Source organism: Semicossyphus pulcher, unplaced genomic scaffold, assembly GCF_022749685.1.
Source record: "Semicossyphus pulcher isolate SPU_LCO1_2020_fin unplaced genomic scaffold, fSemPul1.0.p SCAF_10, whole genome shotgun sequence".
NCBI lineage: Eukaryota > Metazoa > Chordata > Actinopteri > Labriformes > Labridae > Semicossyphus > Semicossyphus pulcher.
In genome coordinates this window covers 19,425,856-19,442,500 of record NW_027211604.1, presented here as the reverse complement: position 1 = coordinate 19,442,500, position 16,645 = coordinate 19,425,856, and the positions used below count along the sequence as shown (strand labels likewise).

General features: G+C 41.0%; 1 protein-coding gene across 2 annotated transcripts in view; it reads left to right on the top strand.

Moving 5' to 3' along the window:
• The window catches only part of jakmip2 (janus kinase and microtubule interacting protein 2), a 30,815-nt gene that overhangs the window by 1,353 nt on the left and 12,817 nt on the right, over positions 1-16,645 (top strand). For both annotated transcript variants that reach the window (XM_069670616.1, XM_069670609.1), the window contains exons 3-6: positions 12,104-12,351; positions 14,249-14,503; positions 14,731-14,973; positions 15,081-15,290. In XM_069670616.1, coding sequence (XP_069526717.1) covers positions 12,223-12,351; positions 14,249-14,503; positions 14,731-14,973; positions 15,081-15,290 — 837 coding nt within the window. In that variant the 5' untranslated portion in view covers positions 12,104-12,222. The remainder of the gene's footprint in view (positions 1-12,103; positions 12,352-14,248; positions 14,504-14,730; positions 14,974-15,080; positions 15,291-16,645) is intronic.

Below are 16,645 nucleotides of genomic sequence, written 5' to 3'. Positions count from 1 at the left end.
CAATGTAAGAGAGACACTATTAGTTACTGGCTGGTGAGCAATCAAGTATACAGTATAGCACCAATATATTTGATCTCAGAAGAAAAATACAGACTGAAGAAGAGGTAAAAAGGAAAGCATGAATATTGGAGTTATTGGTATCGGAGCATCACTAATTGTCATGAGATTTCATAGACATAAAACATCCCCCTCCATATTTTACTGCTCCTCCACCAGCAGACAGACAGTCAGACAATCCCATAAATGTAATCTGTTGTTACGTGAAGCATTAAATGGGATTTCAGCTGGACTGCACAACAAAATAAGGCTTTAAAAAATGATTTCTAATAAAAAGGTCAAAAGGTTGAACGTACTGTAAAAAGCTAACAAAATAAATAAATTGAAATTTTAAAGTAAAATTACATAAACACAGATAATCACAGCCGGGGTCGAGTTGCGGTCGCAGCAGGCCAATCTAGTTAGCCCAGACATCCGTCTCCCTAGCTCCATTTTCCAGCTTGGGGGTTCCCAGGGCGTTCCCAGGCCAGGTGGGATATATAATCCCTCCAGCAGGCTCTGGGTCTGCCCCGGGGTCTCCTCCGAGAACGTGCCCCAATCTTGGATCCCATCGGCTATCGTCTGACGAGGATATAGCCTCTGAGGACAACGATGAACATCCCTTGCGTGTAGCCAGCAGTTAGCGATAAACGTCTTCCAGTCAAGACTTCCTTTTCTGCGCGCTGCATTGTTTACAGAACAATTTAATTAACGGGTCGTACCTTAATTTCAACATCATGATGCAGATTTGTAAAAAAATTAATAAAAATGCTGTCCTCAAGAGGAGAAGAAAACAACTTAAAATGCTCGTTGGTTGAACGGAGGTCGGATCGATTATCTCTGATGCATTCGAGGAAGTCGGGAAATCTGAACGCTTTTTGGTTTTTGTGACACAGCGTCAGGGAATTTATCTCAAGTTGAATTTTATCTCTAGAACAGATTGTTAGCTGAGGCTAAATCATCACCAGATAGATGCAGATGGGAGCCGGGATGTCATTACGGTGCATTACGTTCCGCCTGCTTTTGCTCTCCACGCGGACAGTTTTTCCTCGTGATACGTGAAACCAGAACACTTGCCATCCCTAAAATCCATGTCACTGCCTACAGATTCTACATTTCTATGTGGAACCTGTAAATGGAGAATATACTACTACCTGAAAAACCTCCACAGGGAGGCGCCCTGAGGCATCCTAATCAGATGCCTGAACTACCTCAACTGGCTCCTTTCGATGCAAAGGAGTAGTGGCTCTACCCAGAGCTCCCTCCAGACGTCTGAGTGCCTTACGTCTCTCTGAGTCCAGACACTCTGCAGAGGAGACTCATTTCAGCCGCTTGTATCCGCAATCTCATTCTTTCGGTCACTACCCAAAGCTGATGACCATAGGTGAGGGAGCGTTGATTACACTAACTGAAACTGTAAATTTTCATTGTATATAATGTTTGAGAACTAAAATGCACTTTCAAACTAACTTGATAAATAATGCTGCTTCAAAGTCGTGCAGCGTGGTCCCAAAGACGATTACGATGCACTTTCCTGCACTGTTTCCAGCACTAGCAGAGCTGTTTGTTGGTAATTTGACCTCCAGCGGATGGATTAGAAGACCTTTTTTTTGGCCTGAAATAAGAAACATAATCCAAACACAAGCAGGAGAGTGCTGCTTGACTCTAATGTGGTGACACTTTGAACCAACTTACATCACAACCAGATCCCACACTGATTAAACTTAAGTTGCTCATTGACGTTGGGGCGCTTCTGGCATCACTCTGACTAACTTATGCTTATTCGCTTGCATAACCTGGATTAGTCAAAAGAAATAGATTTTTTTGCAGGAAATAAAAAAAGACTATAATAAAAGATGAAGCCAAAGTTGTGCGGTTATAAACACACGAGATCACTAAAGAGATCTGGCTGTCCAGAGCTGGTTTTAGGTAAAGCTTTGATTTCCTGCTTTATATTGTGAATAGGAAATTGAAGACAGAGCTCATTATGTGTTAATATGATCAAACTGAATATTGTTTTGAGTGAGATAAAGTCAAATGTTGTTTTAGATTTTCAATTTTGGATTTGCCTTTGGGCCTTTCCTCAAAATGTGGCACATGACTTTGAACATTTCTATGAACCAAGGGTCAGATTCTACAGAGGTCACATTTGTTTACATTAAAATCACTTCAAACTAATAATTTGGACAAAAAATTTCCTTCACTACAAAGCCTCTTATATGGTGTTACCTGGCTTGGCTCCTGGTCTATAGGGCTTTTAGAAACTCCCCCAAAAGAGTTAGCAGCATGCCACCAAAGCTTACTCTTTTATCCTAACCTTAGTCATAAGCAGAGTATGGCTCATACGGTGTTTTGACTGTGTAGTGGAGGACAGATGGTAAGGTCCTGATATAGAAAATATTGGCTCAAGGCTGAAAGATTTATTTTGGGAATGAAAAACTACTGACTGTAACAGCCTCTTGTTTATGAGCAGAGAGGAAGATGGCCACTTGTGTCTTATCGCAGCTCTTTCATGTTCATGATGCAAAATGCAACAATGCAGGCAACAGTAGCTGGCTGTGTAAGATGGCTAAAAGCAGCATTGGTAGGCACACCAGAGTATAAAGAGAAAGACTTGATGGATTTCACCATCAGAGCTCAGGGTAACATCAGACTGAAGCCTACAGGCAGCATTAGAATTGCTTTGCTGTTACTCTTCTGCTAGACTGTCTGGAAAATGCAGCACTAGCAACTAAATTTGATGTCTGAGGAGTCAAAAGTGGGTCATGGTGCCAGTGTGCTGTATGGAAGGTGTTTCTGCGGTAAAAAATCTTGTGCTTTTCAGTGTCTTTGAGCACATTTTTTTTACCGATAGAAAAGTCACTATAAGGGTCAGTTGGTAGCTGTTTGTACAGTATGCACTATACAGTACGCTATACCTGCCGACACCAAATGAGAGACAGAATGAGCCACTAACTTGTGGGAATGTCAAATACAGCAGGTAAAGAAGAAAAAGGAGACTCAAACATAGGGAAAGGGAGGCTAAATGTTTGATTGACTTCTCCAGGTCATAAATGTAACTTAAAGACAAATAGTATCGATCCTCATTCTCAGCAGAATATGAAGTCTAAGTAACTCTTCTGTCATGTTAGCCATGGTAAGTAAAGAAGGTGATCTCTTAAAGCTCTTTAGTCCCCGTTTGCAGCAGAAGGCAGTTGTTTTTAAAGTTGTAATCTCGAAGATCTCAGTTTTGTTCTCTTTTGCGGCACCTATGGCGATAAACGGTAATTGCAGGAGCACACTTCCAGACAGTGTTGCATGTGTGACGTCCACGGTTGGCTCCGGTTGTAACTCTTGATTTTCCTCGCTGACAGTCGCTTTCCTTTTCAGACTGTTTGCCTTCATCTGAGCGTCGAGTTTGTTTCTTTTTCTTTGGATTTTCACTTATTTTTGAAGTTGTATCTGTAGTCATCGATCTTTTCTTAGTTTTTTCAGCCATAGCAGATGACTGTTTACTCGCAACACTTGCAGAGACCGGAAAAGCAGCCGCTTAGCTCCGCCTACCCTCTCTGGCAGACCAACCACTGCCGGCTGATGGAAAGCGCGTCACTAACTGGGCACCGCTTGTTTTTTGTTCCACAAAAGTCGCAGTCCATAATACTACAAATGCAAAGGCTTTCATCAGTGGGCCATAGGCTCAATCCCCATTGTGTTACCTCATAGATAGTGACTTAACAGACAGTTATTTAAATGAAAATCTTCAAGATTATATCTTCAAAGAGGAACCTCTGATCTCTGCCCAGCACCAAATGGCAGACAGACCATGTTAGCAAACAGCTAAAGAAAGTAGTGGAGCATTTAGCTCACACAGCCACACATTTTTTATACCAGGAGTTACATCAGACCAAATCTACACACTTATTTCTTGTATTGATTGATTATAAGTGGTGCTTAGTGAGTTACCAGCACGCTTTGGGCCGATGAATCCCTGTTGTTCGACTGCTTGTTTCAGCACAACTGGAAAGATACTGTTGAGTTTTCAAGTGTAATTTCGTGCCCATTACTTGTGCCACAAAATTGCTATTGAACTCTGGCAGATAAAAGGAACCTCTCTTGCCGACATCTCCAGCAAATTGCCTGATCAATATGCTTGGTTAGGCTATACCAAGCAATAAAGACACTGTTGCATAAACAGCAGCCCGGGTAAGGGGACAATAAGTACACAATGTCCTTCGATTCCCCGACATGATTTAGGTAATGAATACAATACTTGACTCAACATTTGAAATATACTTTAAGGGATGTCAGTGGGATGAATGCCTTTATCTGCCCGTCCTAAGAGGGATACAGCAAAGAGCTTTTTTAAGATCCAGGTCCTTAAACCCTTCCTGGCATTACAGTGGAGATGTCATTAAGTTGTGTCAGTTTATATAAGTCAGTCCTCAGTTTTGTCAGACAGTGCCATTTCTTGTCCGAGGAGGTAGCAGCACAGTAGTTTAAGGTACGACTTCACTTATGTTTCTTCTTTTTGATATAGTTTCATGTTTGTCGTTCGTCCTGCATTGATGCTAACTTAATTTGTCATTTTTGGAGGGTTATGTTGAGTACCGTACCTTACCGCAACGCCAGCCTGTCTGTATGCTAAATTCAGAGTTTGTTTTAAGGTCTGCTGAAAACTTAAACCTAAATTTACAGCAAAGATTTAAAAGAAATTTGAAGATTTAAATCTGCAAAGTTGATGAGGAGCTCTTGAATAATTTTGTTGTTTTCTTTAAGCATTGAACTCTTATTTTCATTATTATATTTCCTGTACATGAGTCCCTCACCTTTATCTGTAGCTGTACGAGCTGTGCTGCAAAATCAACTTGCATTTAGTTACTAAATTGTTTGTAACCACAAGGGATGGGACAAAATATTAATAGAGCAATATATCGCCGTCCTGACTCGTGCAATCGATAGGCTGGCGCCAAATATTGATATTTTCATTTACAAGTACTGAGGTCTATTTAATACTGTTTATTCCTGCCAGTTTGTATGCTTTATTACAACCTCAGTGTCTGTGAGATGAAACATGTAAAACTACAACACTGCAGTGTGAGCAGGGTTCCTCTAAGGTTGATAAAGTTTGAAACTTGTAGAATAAGATTCTTTCAATCCTTTTTAAACCATGGATATCTTGTGCTTTGACTTCCTGTTACTAAGTATTAAAGCTATTCAAATATAAATCCTTCAGCGTGAAAAGAGAGTGCTGAGGGAAAAAGGACAATGCAGTGGATCTAACCTTTATCCAACCCTGAAATCTGTTAAGTAACAGGTAATACATTTATAACTAGAAACGAAAGTCAAACGGGTTAGACAGTCGAGGTCGCATCCGGCGCATGAACCAGTAATACCCACAATGCCCGTCTGTGGGTGTGTTATGTTCACTTGACTAGCCAGCGGATTATTTCTCAGAGCAGTCTGAAAATGGAAAATGACAGTAATCAGATTGACTCGGCCTCACAGCAAATTCATATCTGGTCTCAGCCTGCAGGAGTATCTGGCTGCTGTGGACCGTTTGTGGGTCAGAGCGGTATTAGTCGTCATGGTGAGCAGGGTTGGCTTTGCATGGTGGTCGTGTGTTCAGCGGGACCAATATGGTTAGAGATGAATCATCAGAGAAGAAGTTCTCATAGAAACATTAGTGATGAGTCATGTGGCTTTCTTTTTTCATGAGAACTTGTGTGAATGTTTTTTTATACTTAGCTAGATCAGCCAAAGAGCAAAAATTATAAAAACAAATAGAATGATTTTAATAAATAATTATTAAAAACAATGTTTCACTATAGGCTAATGTGTATAATATGTAAGAAAAACCCTAAACCAGTTGTCCAAAACACAAAGATTACAGCTTACAATAATATGTGACTAAGAGAAAAAGGAAGCTAGTAAAGTAAGTATTTATGTGGCTAAGTAAGGGCCTGTGTCCAAAAATACAGCTGTTTTTTGTCGCTGTGCTCACGGTTGAAAATAGTTCAAATTCTGGAACACCGCCACGCTCATCCGTGTCACTTCTCCTTCACCGACCAATCAATGTCAAGAAGGGGCGGGACTTCAGATATCTTAATATCTTTGTCAACAACAATGGTGGAGGAGAAGCTAATCCTCCTTATTTTGAGAATTTCCAGATGTGTAGCTGCTGCTGATGTCAAATTTTCTTGCATAAAAGCAAATATTAAAGAAACAGGGCAAATTAAAACATACTTAACGGTCTCTAACAAAGGAAGCGGAAGTGGCGTTATACAATTTTCGTAACCTAGCAACAGTAAGTGCTGGTTAGAAGCGCTATGAAATTGAGGTTGTGGGCGCTGCCAACGCAAAAAATGGCATTAGCAGGCACAGGCCCTGAGTATTAAAGACTACGTATAAGCCAATAATAAGAGCAGTGTAACGGGCTGCAGAAAATCTGGACCGAAATCAGTTTCTTCAAAAAACTGTTTAACTGTTAATGTAATGCATCTACATTTTTTATTACAGCATTATAAAAAAAATAAAAATGATAAACACCAACCAATCGGCAACATAAAAGTTGTTACTATTGATTGATCTATAAAGCAAAGATCGGGGTATAGAAGCAAATTAAATATAAACCATAAAGAAGCTATTATATTAACAGCCTTCATGCCCTGTGCCTTTTGTATTGATGTCCTTTATGGTGGAAAATATAAATACAAATGGGGGAAAAAATCATATTTTTAAAACGGAATTATTGTACTATATCAGCATCCAGATGTTGTGCCGAAGACTGGGAGAGCTAAACTATCCTGCACAAGAGAAAACCAGCAGCAGAGTGATTCCGCCGCGGAGCTGAGAAGTCGCGTTGTGAAATGCAGAGTGCAGGTTGAAATAGCTCAGTTTTTCCCCCTGTAGAAATCCATCATCTGCTAAGAATAGCTCACAAGCAGGAGCAGTTAGTGGGTAAACCTCATCGGTATGCAAGAGGACTCTTCTGCTGGAGCTGCGAGTGTTAAAATATTAAACCAAGTCGACATGTAAAGGCTGCCAAGAGAGTGCTGAGCAAGGCTGGTGCGCAAGCAGGAACGAGCAGGATAACAGACTGGCTGGTCCGAGTCCAGTGCGCCTGCCGCCACACAGAGAGGTGTACTTTATGTAATCACACGGGTCACAACTAAGAACACTGTGCCAAGATTCTTCTGTTTGTACTTAGTACTGTAAATGTGTCCTAAATGTTAACATCTACAGTAAGCACCAGAAAGGGATAAAATAGCAGAAAAGGCTGCTACAAAGCCATCGCCCCAACCTGTGGTTAGTCTGCTGAACTCCTTGACCTTTAATGCAATACTGCAGCATGTGTGCAATAACTATCAATATCACGGTACTTTATAGGACTGGACAACTGTGACTACTTATTTATTACTTATTCATCATTATTTATAAAGGACGCTGGTGACGCAAAAAGGAATCCTCAGTAGACCATAATGTCTCATTTCAGCTCGGCCTTAGCGGTCTATGCGGGCTACGAATGACTCATCCTCAGTAGGCCGCATCCTTCAAAGGAAGCAGCCCCCGAATAGAGACATAGCTAATATTTGTGTGTCTGTTAGGGCTGCATGGTGATGCAGTGGTTAGCGCTGTTGCCTCTCAACTAGAAGGTTCCCGGTTCAAATCCTGGTTCAGATGTAGCTCCAGCTTCCCCCCCACACAGTCCAAAAACTATTGGTTAATTGGTGACTCTAAAATTGTGAGCGTGATAGATTGTGTGTCAGCCCTGTGATCCCTGTGTGAGGATGATGGGGGATGGGAGGCAACTGCAGACCCGGGATGTCTTAAAGTTATCCCAGAGGGATAACCAAAGATTGCAAGTGATTATCTGAGAGGGGAAAAACAAAAATAATGATCTAAGAACAAACAAACTCCCTTCCCAAAATAATGCCTCGATAAGGGGAAGCTAAACCACAGCTGACAAGCAGCTGACAAGAAAATAAACTTTTAGGGAGACCAGGGAAACACTTCAAAACCAGAGCACAATGGCTGCCAATGAAAAGACAGACACAAAAGGCTGGGGTGGAAAAGACCTACCCAGCACCAGACTACTTGAGAGAAAGCTACAAATATAGTCAACAAAGCACACAGAAAGGAGAAACACTCAGAGAACCTCTCACTACCTCTGATGGTGAGATAATGAGTCAGCACAGAGCACTGGAATCCAAGGATGATATTCAGGCTTCCCGCACCTGCTTTTAATCAGGGGCAATTAGACACACACACACCTGACCCTGCACTGAGCTGATTGCCTCAAGTCAGTGAGTGGCAAGTGTGAGTGCCCCTCACACCCTGAACAGGATAAGCAGTATTGATAATGGATGTGGGTTTAGGTGCATGCACACATATTTATGCTGCCATGATGTGGATTGTATTTAACATGCAATGACAATAAAGTGTCCGTCTGTCATGTCCCATATCCCAAGGTGACTAAATTAAGTTGCTTGATTATTTAATACACCAAAAGATATTATAATAACAATAATATAATCAGGTGAAAAAGCAGCAAGGCCTTTATAATATGCAGCCATGTCTTTATTTATGCAGTACCCGCAGTGACGGACATGTTTATTGTCCCTTAATGAGCCAATGACGGCGTCATACGTCAGTATTTCTTATCTCATGTGAAATGTAAATCTACTGCAGATAGGGAGAAGATTAAGTTGGGGGGGTCAGATAGTCTAATGCAAACTGTCTCACGGATAATAAGCCGCGTATCAGTAGATTTTTATCCTCATATTTAATCCTGACTTTTAATGAAAGGCCACTGTGAGTTCAGAGATGATCTCAGGGTAGTATCGTCCTCACCAGCATACCAAGATTTTACATTTTATATCAAAGCATGAAGCCCACATGACAAAAACAAAGATGATTTAGTTTAAAATATTCAAAACCTCCACAAGATCAGAAGGAATAGCAGATATACCTCTATAGCTAACCACAGTGTTGTAAAAATTGAGGTCAAGGGCAGAGGCAAGGTGAGCAGCGGATGAGTTGAGGTGCTCAGGCCAAAGAAAAGCATCCTTTATCCCGTTGACACAATAGGCTTTTTCACACTGTAATAATAGGAAAAGGGCCTGTATTAATAATATCATAAACAATGAATGTGTAGGTCATGACAGCATTAGTGGGAGCCAGCATGCACAATGCCCATGGCTATATTCAATATAATACTAAACAATAGGAGAATAGAATCATTCATAAATGCTTTTCCTAGCTTTTCCTAGTCTTCGAACTGTGTAAAAAGCTCAAGAGAATTATTTTAGGGCCAAAATACCCCCGTGACAGGCGCTGCCATCTTGCGCTGGTGATGTTTTTTTGGAGCCAGAAACGGTGCAATAGAGATGGGCGGGTGGAGCCACTGTAGCCACTTCTGCTAACCAAAACACACACTAAACATACGAAAAAAACCCAGCAAGGATCCCGCATGTCGGCGTGTTTAACAGCAGAGCAGCTTCTTTGTGTTGGTCTGAAGCAGACGTTAGCGAAACTTAACTGACTGTAGTGATTGTTTTCGTTACGTCTCCTCTTAACGTTCCTCCTCCACTCTGCTAATGCAGAACAGATTGGCTGCAGGAGCCGGATTTGTCAACAGAGCTGTCAATCATCCTTTTTACAGCTCAAATAACTAATTAAAAATTAACTTGTCAGAAAAATGAACACTTGGATGTAAATCAGCATGATAAGAACTAACTATAATGACAGAAATGATGTTTGAGAAACATTTATTTAACGTGTATTTTGATTTTATAGTTTGACTCATGTCCCATCTGTTAACATGGAGGAGGCGGGCTTTATGACTTATACTGCAGCCAGTCAGCAGGGGGCGATAGAGATGTTTTGGCTTCACTTTTAGGGAGCTGTGATGTCCTCCATCTTTTTATACAGTCTATGGCTTAAACAGATGAGAATTTAGAAAAAAAAAAAATTATTAATATAATAACATTTCACAGTTAAACTGCTCAACTTCTAAGATTTATTTGCTTTTCTGTCAATAAAGTTGTGAATGTTTGTTCATTTTTTCCGACTGTTGCTCTGGGCTCTGAAAGTGCCAAAATATATAAACATGCGATTGGGTGAATGTTGAATGAGTCAACTTCTTTTACAGATTTTCATTCATTTAAAATCTGTAAATGAATTGTCAGGGAAATGTTAGCTCCTGCCAAAATACTGTACATTAAAGCTTGTAATTACAGCGACACTTTGTTATGCTTTCATTTGTAATAAGTCAAATAAACTGAAGTTCCTACTACAAGAACATTGTACATTCATGAAAAAGTTATTGATTACAGGCTGTAGTTTGAGTCTGATACAGTCCATTACCAGCGTAATGGAAACTCTCTTACTTTGTAATGTGTCCACACAAAATGCTGTGTGATGTACAAATCTCTGTGTACAGTTACTGATTCAGTGAATTTCACTGATGTTTTTCTCGGCCAACCATCATAAGAGAAACTTCAAAAAGAGCAGCGGCTCTTTAAAAAGGACTCATCACGCTGCGGAGGGATGAGCTGCTGTAGACAGAACGTGGTGATGATTGCTTCATCTCTAATCTGCGTCTAACAATCTTTTAAGCGATGTTATGTCATCCCTTCTCAGATTATAACAGACACTGTCCAACTTCTCCTGAGTCATCATGGCCGCGCACGATGGTGTGCACGTTTATATTCACAGTAAGCCATAAACGTTCTTTGGACACTGATGAAAAAAAAGCCTTTGGGAAATCCCTTTATGCGAGATAAGCATGCGCAATCGATTCCACGGTTACAACGGTTTAGTAACATCTGATTTAATTATTACAGAAGAAACACATTTAACTACAGTTTACATACAACAAAGTCATCTGTCAGCCGCACTCGCAGCAACACAGGCACAATGTGACTTTAATCATTTGACCGACCCCAGTCAGAGCTTAATAATGTATGTCAGAATCTAAAGATTGGATTTAGTATGAAAATAATGATGTACTGAGACAGTTTTTAAGTAGAGTACAGTTTATTAGCAGCTGTGGCTTTCCAGAGGATTTTCTTTGAAATGTATTCAACTAACTAAGTGCGGACATAGACCCATTTCATTCAGAGGAAATATTTCATTATTTGTAGGGGTTGCATTGAATATTTGCCACTAACTAACAACTTAACAGGAAGACATAACTTGTTTGCAAAATAATGCTATTTATTAGCTAGAGCTAGTTGAAACTGTTCCAACTGCTCCACGTTTCCCGTTATTTGAATGGTCCTTTTTCATTTTCTTTACATTTTAGCTCCTTTCTTGGCAATGTTTAGGAAACATGTTGCATAAAACCTGACTAAAAACTATATTTTATAAAATGTTTAAAACAGTTTGTTCCGTAAATCTATTAACAGATCACAAAAACAGCCACAACTTGTAATTCAGACATAAATACAATACATGCAGGTAATGTGTGACTTTACTGTTAGTGGTGCTAAAGAATAATTTCGACTCAAGGCGTTAGTATAGATTAGTTTGTCATTTAAGAAGTAATCAATAGTACAGTTACAGTCCGTCTAACCACATTAGTTTAGCGGACCATTATCCACAGTATTTCTGGTTCAATCCATAACACTGACAGCGAAGTGTGTTTCAGCTTGAGGCTGGAAATTGTAGCACAACCGCAATGACATCCATGTCTCTGCAAAGTGCCCCACTTGTGTTACTTTGACTGACCTGGAGTCTGAACCTGCCAAAGAAAAACCGACACTGCACTGCAGGGCTTTCTATACGTGTATGTTTAGGTAAGGTAGACTATGCAGGCTTTCTGTCGTTGATAGAGACCAATACTGTGAGTAACACGTGCCATTTGAATAAACAACAAAACATATAACTAAAATTGTCATGGTCTTTAAAAAGTCATTTTGACTCTCTGACTTGTTTACTGATAGCAATGAAAGGCGTTCACTCTCTGTTTGACTACACTGACTTAGCAGGTCTGATCATCGGCCTTCAGTTGACCTTAAGCCAGGGATGAGGAATAGACAAACATTACATTACCACTTACTCTCTTTTTCTCTCCTCCATCCCACAGCTCTTTTGTCTGAAAGGAGAATGAGGAAGAGGAGGAACTGGAAACCTTTGGAGCGCCTTGGAAAGTTTCTGTGAAGTCTCAATGAAAGCAGCAGAAGAGCCACTGTAGTATTCGACCCAATGGCCAAGAAAGGGCGTACGAAGGGCGAGAAGCCCGAAGCGCTCATCTCTGCCCTGCAGGCAGCCAATGAAGATCTCAGGTCCAAGCTAACTGACATTCAGATAGAGCTACACCAAGAAAAATGCAAGGTACCGCACAGCATGCTTACACTTTCCCTGATCATTTCAAATACTGAAGGTCACTTTCACTGTAGTCAACAAATTATTGTCCAAAAATCCAATAAATTCTAAATCTTTACAGAAACCTTTGTACCGACAAGTTACTCGAATCTAACCAGGCCCTTAAAGGTGAAAGTACATGTTGTGACATGATACCATATATGGCAGGTGTATGTTTACATGTCCTGCATGTTTGACACATGGTCAATTAATGGTAAAGCGCTGCACATACAACGTTATACACTGCTTTCACACAGTTAACTACAACAACTTTCCCAATGCGGTGATGCATCGCAGCACTATGTTTTTCTTATGTGGGCAAGCTTTTGCAATGTTTTTGTTAATGTACATTATGCTCTTTAGACCAGGGTGGCCAGGTTAGATATATAGCAGTTTGCTGTGTGTTAAATGTACAAAACTGGTAATATGTCAGTGAGAACAAGTGGATGATTTGCTGAGATACATTACGTTTAAGATTATCATGATTTTTGCTTTAAAGCTCCTGTGAGGAGTTTTCATCTGGTTATGAAACAGCCTGAAATTAATTCTGATGACTCTATATGAGCTACAAAAGCAAACCAGACCATCAGAGACAAGAGTAATTATTTCTATATAGTTATTTCTAATGCCTGAAACTGCTGACGGGGGGGTAGGTGTCAGACGGAGCGATTAACTGCACGCTGCCTTTCTTTACATTTTCCAGCACAAAAATTTAAAGTGAGTGATACATGTGACTGTTCAAGAAAGCGAGATGGGATTTTTTGTTTAAAAAAACACCACTTAAGCATGTACAGGACAAAATCAGCAAAGAGATAAGAGGTACGGCTTTGTCCACAGGGGGCGCCAAAATCAACACAAACTCCTCACAGGAGCTTTAATTAATGCAAAGGCGTAATGAGAGGCAGCACCTCTCACATACTAAAGAGAAATAAAGCCCTGACAACTTGTGCCCTTTTGGGGTTTTTCTGCCCTGTGTTTCACCTCTCAGGCTACGATCAGGAGTCTATCTCAGGCTGCACCCAAATGTACCGGCGTTTCTGAGAAGTCTGCAAACACTCAGGGCTGTTCAAAGGCACAATTCATCAAGTCCACGAAGAGCCTTAAGCAAAGTTCAGACTTCCAGAGAGTCACTATGGGGTGCAGACTTCATTAGACCTTGCTTGGAAGATTAAAGTTCATACCAATATGGATGTGAGGACGTATAAGAAAGGAATAATGACATGATCTTCAGTGTGAAATGTAATGTTTAACTCTCTGTTATACTAATGTACATTAAGAATTGTTCAAAAAGGGTCAAAAATATCTTTTCATGTCAATGAAAATGATTTAGCCCTGATGTCCTGTCTTAGCGCATCTCATCCTTTTCATTTGACAAAAGTCTACAGGGGTTGGGTTAACATTTGGATTCAAATGATGCAGGATGTTTGAGCTGTACACAGCCTGCGAGGAAGACGGTAGACACTAATCAGGGCTGGAAAAAACATGATGTAGTGTTAAACCATCTTTTAATCGGTGTGTTATTTGCGGTTAATGTTCTTTAAAGACCATAAAGAGCAGAAGTTGCGATACACTGTTTATCCTGTAATACTAGATCTTTATCATAAACTAAGCTTATTATAGGATTAGTGAATTAGTAATGCGGCAATTAATGGCGTATGTCTGATAATTTTTGTTACAAGACCACTTTTATGTAAAGAATAATTTCTAATCTAATTAAAGTAATGTTAAATCATTAATTCGCCCTGAAAACAAAACAATAACTTTACACTTAAACCAATAAAAGGTAATAATACCCATAATCCAGAGGTATTAACCAGTAGTATCTTTGGAATTAAAATAACCTTGTTCCTCTGCCCTCCTCCCAAAGGTGAGCAAACTCGAGCGCGACAAGGTGCAGGAGGTGAAGCGGGTGCGGGAGCAGGAACAGCACCGTCACACTGCCATGTTAACGGAGCAGCGGGCCAAGTGGCACGAGGAGAAGCTGAAAGAGCTCCAGGCTCTCAGGGAAAACCTGACACGGCAGCATGAGCAGGAGCTGGCCCGCCATGCCAAAATAAAAGACCAAGAGAACCAGAGGCTCAAAGCCGCGCTGAGCGCCATGCGAGACGGCAGCGGAGAGAAGGTGAGGTGAAGATAGTGCATGGTGTTTGTATTTGGAAACTTGGAAGTGAGCTGAAACATTTCACTCAGAATAAAATCCTGAGGCAGCAGCTGTGGAATTGAACCGAGACAGGCGTGATTGGCACAGGACAGCCACCTTCTCTTCTAACTTGAAATTATTCTCACTTTTCCCCAGATAATCTGAAAACTCCTGATAAGTGTGCAAACTCTTCCTCCTTGCTTCTTCAGGTCCGCACAGCCCTGACGCTGGAAGCCAAGGAGGACGCACGTCGCTTCTTTGACCAGGAGAGGGTGAAGCTCCTGCAGGAGATAACGGAGCTGAAATCTGTAAAGAAGCAGACGGATGAGGCTCTCAGCACCATGATCCAGGCTGACAAGATGAAGGCTGGAGACCTGCGGGTTGAGCACCAGCAGCACCAGGAGCAGATCTCCAAGATCAAGTGGGACTGTGAGAGGGACATCCGCAGACTGGTACGCACGAAATGTTAAACTGACATGTGTATGATGAAAATCCAGAATATGATAAAGACACAGGGCTCATTTTACAGATCATTAGATGTAACTCTTCTTCTATATAGGTGGATAAAATCAAATCTAAAGACCGCACCATATTCGCTCTGGAGAAGGAACTGGAGTCGACGTCGGGTTTCTTGCAGAAGCTGCAGCTTCAGAAGGACGCTCTGGATGAACAACTGTTCCTCGTGAAGGAGGTCGAGTGCGGCCTGGGAAGCCCGAAAAGAGAGATCCCAGGCAGAGCTGGAGATGGAGCAGAGCACTGCGGTAGTCCGGTAAGTGCAGCGGAATATAAACACACATATCAAACATTATTATTAACCTTTACGTCTTGTAGCTGAAGTACCAGTATGCCACGACTAGATATCGTAATGTTTCTTTTGTACATTTTGCCAAAATTACATTGACAAAGAAAAATATGACATAAAGCATATCTGGGCGCCACTCCATCTGCATGTCGACCTTTGCACGAGGGAGGACAGATTCATGAGTGGAACAAATGAATTGAGCATTCAAGAGGAATTGTACGTGCCAGCAAGAGGCATTCTTACAGTCGCAGTGATCAAAGCTGCTCACACTGACTGCTGGCAGTCTGAATTCCCTCATGGAAATGAAGGGGTCATCTTATTAGACCCTTCTTCTGTTTTCAAAACAGAAGCTGTGACGTTCATGTTTTAATAAATGTAATATGTGTTGACAGGAAATAAGTTAAATCTCATTCAGAACTTTGGCAAATTATCTTGTTTACAAGCCCAGGCAGAGAGGTAAATGTGAGAGAGTTTAAAAGTAGCTACTAGTTCGTGTTAACTTCCATTCATAGTGCCATTTTCTGAACTGGATGTTTGGTTTCCTTGTCTTTGTCTGCTTCATTCATACATTTAACCGAGAAAGTTGGATGGTGGGGTTTTCTCGTAGCCCATTTGACTCGTCGCTACATTAGCTGATCGGATTCAAGATGCTTTTAAAGACATCCATCCATCCATTATCTACACCGCTTATCCTGTGCAGGGTCACAGGGTGCTGGAGGCTATCCCAGCTGTCACCGGGCGAGAGGCGGGGTACACCCTGGAATTATCGCCAGTCAATCACAGGGCTGACACACAGAGGCCATGTCCACACGCACACGAGTATTTGTCAAAACGTAGCTTTTTCTCTGTGTTTTGGCCTTTTGTCCGCACACAAACGCCAATTTAGGTCACTGAACACTTTTGTAAAACTCCGGCCAGGGTAAAAACTTTTAGAAACTCAGTTTCCATGGAGACGTGTAGTCGGGGTAAACAGCGTAATTGGCTCGTGACATCAGGCTGTGCGCCGTTATCACCTTTGTGAGACTTTTTAAATGTTTACACATATATGTTCAGTTACTCGTACACTATATCGATATATCGTCCTCCTTATTTTTAGTATTTAGTATTTTTTCAGGATTTTGATTTGCCGAGAATTTATTTTTCTTCTTTGCTTGACTGGGTTATATCACTGCCTGTTGGTGTGGCACTCTCATGACAGCGTTACTGTTGACTGATTTACTGATTTTTCGTTTGTATGGGGATTAATGTTTTTTGAAAATACCCATGTACACGTAGACATGGTAAGAGACCTTTCACGCTCACACTCACACCTATGAGCAATT